Below are 7,163 nucleotides of genomic sequence, written 5' to 3' on the forward strand. Positions count from 1 at the left end.
AGTTGATAAACAAAAACCGCGAAATCAGAAAATTCATAAAATTAATTTATTTAAGTGTTACAATGAAGCGTACAGCAAATGGAGGTTTCAAGAATAATTACAATCGCTTTGCTAGGTTCAGAGCTAACTCAAAAGCAAGACCATTGGCAGGAACAAGTGGTATGAACGGATATGATTCTGATGATGAAAAGGAACGAGAATATGCTGACGTTTATACAGCGGATGTGGAGATGGGATGTCCTTACAATGCATGGAAATTGTACTTTCCAGACAAGAGTAAGTAACTTACTTGATTTCACCTTCAGAAATTATAATTTAATGATTTTTACAGAATTTTCACAATCAACAAAAATAAGTGTCAAGACACAGGCAGTAATGAATCATTTCAAGAGATTTAGCCATTGGTATGACATGGACAAGGTGCTGACTTCCTATTATTTAGAATTGAAAGTAGAAAATTTCGTAGAAGATGAAGATTTTGACAATGAATGGCCTGAATGGTACGAAGACTTGACAAACGAACCTTATGACTCATTCTCATTAATTGCCTTAGCTTTACATACTGTGCTTTATGAGGAATTAAAGAAAAAGCACATAAACTATCAAATTAAGAAGCTGTTTATTAGGTAAGAATTTATTTAATGTCTTTAAAATGTTTTGGAATTAATCACATCCATTGTTCCTTCATAGACCTGTTGGATGGCGACCACTAACTGATATCATCAATGTCTTTGACACCAGAAACACTCTTGTAAGCACAATTGGAGTTGTAAAGAAAGTGGAACCAATTAAAATCGTCTACAGATTTATGTCCTATAAATGTAAATTATGTTCATCAGAAATCTTCGTACGTCAGAATCCAAACATCAGTACATTAACTAGACCGAGCAAATGTATTGGAGGATGTAAGGCAAAAGGAGGTTTTAATCCAGTAATCTCATCACAATTCACAATTGTCGCACCGACCCAAACAGTATTAATACAAGAAATTTGTTATGAAACAGACGAGCGGAATCGATCATTGGAAGTCCAATTAAATGAGGAACAAGTTGATACAGTTTATGTTGGATGTGAAATAGTATTGACTGGAGTTTTAAAATACCGAGCTGATAAGACATCAAAAAATGACGGAACAAGTTATGTGCCTTATGTTGAGACATTTAGTGTCTTTAATCAGACTGGACCTGGTGCTATAATGTACAGAAGCGTTGAAAAGAAGAAAATGCCAGATATTGTACCAATCTTGAAAGGAGATCCAAATTTATTTAAAATTCTCATTAATTCATTATGTCCAATTGTGTACGGAAGAGAAGAAGCCAAAGCAGCTTTACTACTTGCTTTATTTTCCGGATTTGATTTACTCAAATCACGTCGGTCAAACTCACACATTTTACTTCTCGGGAATCCAGGAACTGCAAAATCCACTTTAATGATTGCTGCTGCATCTGCATCGCCACGTGGGATGTTAGTTAGTGGCGTAATTGCTACTCAAGCAGGAATGACTGCAAGCGTATCAAGTATGGGAACGATTGAAGCTGGTGCATTGATATTATCAGATAACGGAGTGTGCTGTATAGACGAAATTGACAAGATGAAAAATCCATACGCAATCCTTCTTGAACCAATGGAACAACAAACTGTAAGTCTTTCTAAATGCGGTGCTGTATCGTCAATGCCAGCAAGATGTTCAATAATCGCAGCAGCAAATCCCGTTGATAATACTTACGACGAAACAAAACCAATGATTCACAACATCAATTTTCTACCTCAATTGATTTCACGTTTTGATCTCATTGTGCCATTTTTGGATAGTATGGATGTAACAAATCAAGACTTGCCTTATTTTATGGAAACAAGAAATCGTTCGATGGTTGTCGATTGTGAGTTTTTCCAGAATTCCGAATCATCACAATCTAGTCATTGGTTGAAGAAGTCACACGACGATAATATTCAAACAATTCCACTTCCAGCACTTAAATCTTATATTGAATTTGCACAGCAAAATTTCAATCCAACGCTGTCTGAAGAAGCATGTCAATTAATTAAAGATTTTTTCATCGAATATACAACAATTTGTCGTGGAAATGATCAAGTGAATATGCAAGGACCGGCAAGAACAATTGAATCTGTAATTCGTCTTACTTTAGCACGTGCACGAGCTGAAATGTTAAAAGAAGCAACTGTCGAGCATGCTCATGAAATAATTGAGTTATTTAAGTACACACAAATCGACATTTATGAGAGAGAAAATGTAGTAAAAGAAATGAACGTAAATCCAAATGATTCTGTTACATTTGGTGTGGTGAAACGTAAAAAGAATGAAAATGTCTCGGCACTGAGCAAACCCAAACAAATGAAGGCATTTGTCGAGTTCATATCGAATAAAAGCGAAGAAGAAAACCGAAATGAATTTACCAGAACTGAATTGAAAGCATTTGGTGCTGAAATTGGACTAAAAGATTTTGAAGACATCATTTATAGACTGAATAATGACGGAGTATTACTAAAGACTGTTGATGGTTATCGAATTGTCTCAATATAGTCAAAATAAAGTCCATATGTTTGCGGCTGTTCCTATTATCACATGTGTATGGCAAAGAATTTTTTGCTGATAATTTTTTGTGTATTTTTTTCAGCACGTTTTCTTTTCGCTGTTTGCCTCTCGTGGAGGCCCGATCAACAACTTGTTTACTTTCGTTTTGGTGATACAAAGTCAAAAGAACCATAATGAGAAATAGACTTCGGAAAGGGGATTGTACGTATATGATGTCGATCAAGAAATCTAAATAGGAAGAAAGAATGCAAAAATCAAGAATGGATCAAAAGCTTTGAAGGATGTGATCGGCTTAAGGCATTTACTACCTGCAGTATTTAATCTATGTGCATAGCAGCTAAGGAAGCTACCTTAACAAGCAAATAGACCACTTTTATGTACCGTAGTGGTCTTCATGTACCATGAATGCATGCTCTTTGCCTGTTAGGGCTAATGCCTGGTGATATACAATCTAAGCTTCATGTACTTCCTTAAAAGCTCCAATATTGTACCTCATTAGTCTATGCCTCCAAATATACAATCAAATGTCATTGTATTAAACTCTAAAGTCGTGTGGCTGCAATATTTACTGATAGTCCAAAGTATATGATTATTCAAAATATTTCCGGTAGAATCTGCTTTTGGGTGTTATAAGAATAATAACAATTCGGTGTTTGACCTTGATATTTTTAAATTTATCGCTGCATCCACAAGTGATTGTCACAGCTGACTAGCACAGAATGCTTAAGCGGTTATCAATATTTTTTTGGAGTAAATGCACAGGGTCAAATGATTCGTGTGTAATTAGTGATTTTGACCGACTTTAGTGTAGAGAGGCTGTTGTATGAGTTTTGGCGATAGCCTTGTATTACTTTTATGGGTTGGGTGAATATGATGTACAGTAGTTCCTTAACATGCAAAGAGTATGCTCAAATATAGTAATGAGCCCGAATGGACAAATAAGCCGTTAGAAATAGTCATTGACTAGACACTGACTTGCCTTTAACCAACCTAAAGCCAGCCCTGGTTATGAGGACATTAGTTATGGCTAACGTGATCTGGTAGTAGTTTACAGGACATTAATCATCAAAATCACTGTCTTTGTATTCCTAAATGTCTATAAAGCTTGATATATCATGTAGAATAATCTCAAAACTCCCTATTAGTTCGGTACTTTTCACTTAAAATCTCTAGCTTTAAGAAAACAAAGAAGAACGGTGATTGTGATAACACGAATGTGTGGACTATACGCTGTATACATACAGCTCGTTTCTCATATTTTCTCTTATCATTTTAAATATTTTATTTTCATCTTCAGTGTTTACAGTCTTAACGATTGTCATTTATACTCGAGCGTTTAAAGTAAACAGAACAAAAATATTCTGTGCCTTAAAATCTTATTTTTGGTGCCAAAAAAGATTAAAGTTTATTGTTCTTAAATTGATTCAAAGTGTGCCTTAAAATGGTTCTGGAAATACCAAAACCGGATGTATTTGATACTCCGTTAAAGGTCGTCGAAAAGACAATGACTGGTGCTGGTCCATCAAATTATCACGACAGAATACGAAAGTCAATGTCACTGCCAGTTCTCGGACACTTACACCCGGAAACATTAAAAATTATGGATGATATTAAGGAAGGCATTAAATATTTGTTTCAAACAGAAAATTCACATACATTTTGTGTGTCCGGACCTGGACATGCTGGCCTAGAATGCGCCCTTACAAATCTCATTGAAAATGGTGACACAATTTTAATTACATCATGCGGAATCTGGGGTCAAAGAGCGGAATTGATGTGTAAAAAATTAAATGCAGACATAAAAATTCTATTTAAACATCCAGGTGAACAAGTCACAATAAAGGAAGCCCGCAATTGCTTCCGAATGTATCAACCAAAAATATTCTTTTTGGCACATGGTGAATCATCAACTGGATTACTCCAAAATCTATCGGAATTTGGTGATTTATGTCGGGAATATGATTGTCTCTTTATTGTCGATTGTGTCATCACGCTTGGATGCACGCCAATCTTTGTTGATAAATATAAAATCGATGTCGCTTATAGCGGAACACAAAAAGTTCTCAATGCACCTCCGGGAATCACTCCAATTACATTTAGTCCACGAGCACTGTGAGTTATAATACATATTTATTGCGGTTTTTGAGGTCAAGGTGGAATTTGTCAGGGAAATTTTTGAAAGAGTTGCATTTAAAGGTGCTGTAGGCTATACAGAGGAATGTCGACCAGAACCACGGTTCAAATGCTTTGTGAAAAGATGCGAAGAAAACAGACACAATTTGTAGTTTGTATTACAGAGTCTAAGTAGCTCGGTGGCGGAATGGTTTAGTACTTCGGTACATAATTATTGCAAAACCGATTCAGCGATCATGGGTTCGAGGCTCGGCATGGGAAATTTTTCACATGTCCTTTTTCGAATCATATGTAGTAAAAACGCGGTTCACAGCCTCTATTTGAAGGGTACAGGCAGCAATGTCATCAAAGAAATGGTTTGTATTCCACTAAAAAACTGTAGATCTAAGTTTGATCGCGAGATCTGGCGAATCTTCATTCGTTGAACTATCAATAGCCAAAAAACGCTTGTAAACGCGCAGCTATGGATCTTCAGGTCTGAACAGCTAATGTCTAACTGGACAGCTCCAAATAGACAAGTCCAAATAGGCGCCTCCACTTTGGAGTCGCTTCTACTATAACAGAGTCCTGCCAACTCTGTTTTATAAGTATGCGAAATTTCGTATGGTCGAGTATACTCTTAATAATCACATCTGTATGTTTGGCCAGAATCAGATCTCGATGTCGACTTGAGTCGATCCGATTAAGTACGAAATTTGAGGCAACTAAAAGCTCCGACCAGAATTACCTGAGTAGTGTCTGAGCTTTTCCTCTTAAAATCAATCGGAAACAAAAACATTTTCTTCATAAAAATTCCAACTTGAACTCACATAAAATACCAGAAATTGTCACCTCAAAAATTCCTATTGCTTTATTTTGTTATCATAAGCACATTATCATCAATGTACATACTTTCAGTGATAAAATTGCAGCAAGGAAGACACTCGTCACAAGCTATAATTACGATGCAATATTACTTGGCGAATACTGGAATTGTTTTCCGAGTCGTCCAAGGATTTATCATCATACTGTATGCTCAACATTACTATATGGATTACGTGAGGCTATTGCACTATTTCTTGAACGAGGTGGATTAGAATCGTCATGGGAAAATCATTCTCAAGTTACCAGCAATTTCTCTAATATGCTTGAATCAAATGGATTGGAAATGTTTATCGATGATCCAATGCATCGATGTCCTTCAGTTGTATCAATTAAGGTGCCTGATAATATCGATCCGCATAAAGCTATTTCTTATGCAATGAAAAATTATTATGTCGAGATAAGTGGAGGCCTTGGACCGACTGTCGGGAAGATATTCAGGTATGTGATATGAGGACAGTAATCTCAAACGATAGATCATGCCAGAGTTGGAAAATAAGCACCTGTGACAGACAAAAACCGTACAATTTCTTGATAATTTGTATGGTTTTGTAAGAAATTGTACGGTTTTTGCCTGTAACAGGAACCTGTTTTACAACTCTGGGTCATGCAATGTGCCGTTAGGGTATGAACCAGAGTTGCAAAACAGGCACCTGTGACTTCAAATTCTTAATAATGTGTAAGATTTTTCTTACAAAACCAAATAAATTATCAAGAATTTGTACGGTTTTTGCCTGACACAGGTGCCTGTTTTGCAACTCTGGTTTGAACTTCTCCTCTTATAGACATCATTTATGATTGACCACTTTTATTAATTTTGATAATTATCCTTCAGAATCGGACTGATGGGAATAAATGCAACGAACGAAGTTGCGGAAAAAGTTGCAAAAGTTTTGATTGAATCCATAAAGGAAGCGGAACATGAAAATCTTGTATCGAAAATATAATAATAAAGATATAATAAGTCAAACTTCTTCTTTGACTTTTTATGACTGACTCATAACATTTCAAGGTTCTACAAAAAGTTTCCAGGCTTTTATCTCACGTTGTCGTCATATCAAATTGACAGGCTTCTCATATGTCTGTTTTATTATGATCACAAACATGAAAATGAATCATCCGTCGGCACTCAATACATATTCCGTTGCTGTAACAACGATTCTATGAACCTCAAATGATGTAATCTAGATGGAAGGGAAAGCTTATCGCACCTGTTGCTTGTCAATTTGGAATGTTGTTCTGTCTTGAAGTATTAACTTAAGGTAAATGTCTGTGCTTCCTCAGATTCTTTTATTGAGTTATAAAATTTTTTCATAAGGATTTTTAGAAAGCTCTAAGCTTAATGCTCGTTAGCAGAAACCGTAAAAGCTCTTTAGATGTTATTTACACTCTCGGTATTTTTAAGCAGCATCTAATTTTTTGCACGCATTAGAAATTACGAAAGTCTCACGAGTAAATTGGATCTTAATTTTGAAGATAAAGATAAAGCATGCATGCATAAATTATATGCCTGTTTGGTGACAAACAGATTTAATTAAAAAAGTACGGAGAAGACTTCCAAGGCTTAATGTTTGCTTTTTAAAAATAACTTCTTTTATTTTAATGATTCGCAGTA

At 35.6% G+C, this 7,163-nt stretch overlaps 2 protein-coding genes across 2 annotated transcripts; both read left to right on the top strand.

Annotated features, from left to right (window-relative positions):
- The first annotated feature begins 15 nt into the window (after positions 1-15).
- rec (minichromosome maintenance 8 factor recombination-defective) lies at positions 16-2,601 on the top strand. The gene is made up of 3 exons (XM_070642889.1): positions 16-276; positions 332-626; positions 691-2,601. The coding sequence occupies exons 1-3, from the start codon at positions 63-65 to the stop codon at positions 2,540-2,542; spliced, it is 2,361 nt and encodes a 786-aa protein (XP_070498990.1). The 5' UTR covers positions 16-62; the 3' UTR covers positions 2,543-2,601.
- A 1,289-nt stretch (positions 2,602-3,890) lies between these two features.
- Agxt (Alanine-glyoxylate aminotransferase) lies at positions 3,891-6,521 on the top strand. Its single transcript, XM_070642881.1, has 3 exons — positions 3,891-4,666; positions 5,585-5,989; positions 6,384-6,521. The coding sequence occupies exons 1-3, from the start codon at positions 3,996-3,998 to the stop codon at positions 6,493-6,495; spliced, it is 1,188 nt and encodes a 395-aa protein (XP_070498982.1). The 5' UTR covers positions 3,891-3,995; the 3' UTR covers positions 6,496-6,521.
- Positions 6,522-7,163: the final 642 nt, after the last annotated feature.

Source organism: Chironomus tepperi, unplaced genomic scaffold (assembly GCF_022539635.2).
Source record: "Chironomus tepperi strain 1889 unplaced genomic scaffold, CSIRO-AGI_Ctep_v1 contig_301, whole genome shotgun sequence".
Classification (NCBI taxonomy): Eukaryota; Metazoa; Arthropoda; class Insecta; order Diptera; family Chironomidae; genus Chironomus; species Chironomus tepperi.

Coding starts and splice junctions, on each gene's coding strand:
- Agxt (XM_070642881.1), top strand. CDS start 3,996: ATGGTTCTGGAAATACCAAAACCGGATGTATTTGATACTCCGTTAAAG. Junction 4,667..5,584: donor ACATTTAGTCCACGAGCACT/GTGAGTTATAAT, acceptor ACATACTTTCAG/TGATAAAATTGCAGCAAGGA. Junction 5,990..6,383: donor ACTGTCGGGAAGATATTCAG/GTATGTGATATG, acceptor ATTATCCTTCAG/AATCGGACTGATGGGAATAA.
- rec (XM_070642889.1), top strand. CDS start 63: ATGAAGCGTACAGCAAATGGAGGTTTCAAGAATAATTACAATCGCTTT. Junction 277..331: donor ATTGTACTTTCCAGACAAGA/GTAAGTAACTTA, acceptor TGATTTTTACAG/AATTTTCACAATCAACAAAA. Junction 627..690: donor ATTAAGAAGCTGTTTATTAG/GTAAGAATTTAT, acceptor GTTCCTTCATAG/ACCTGTTGGATGGCGACCAC.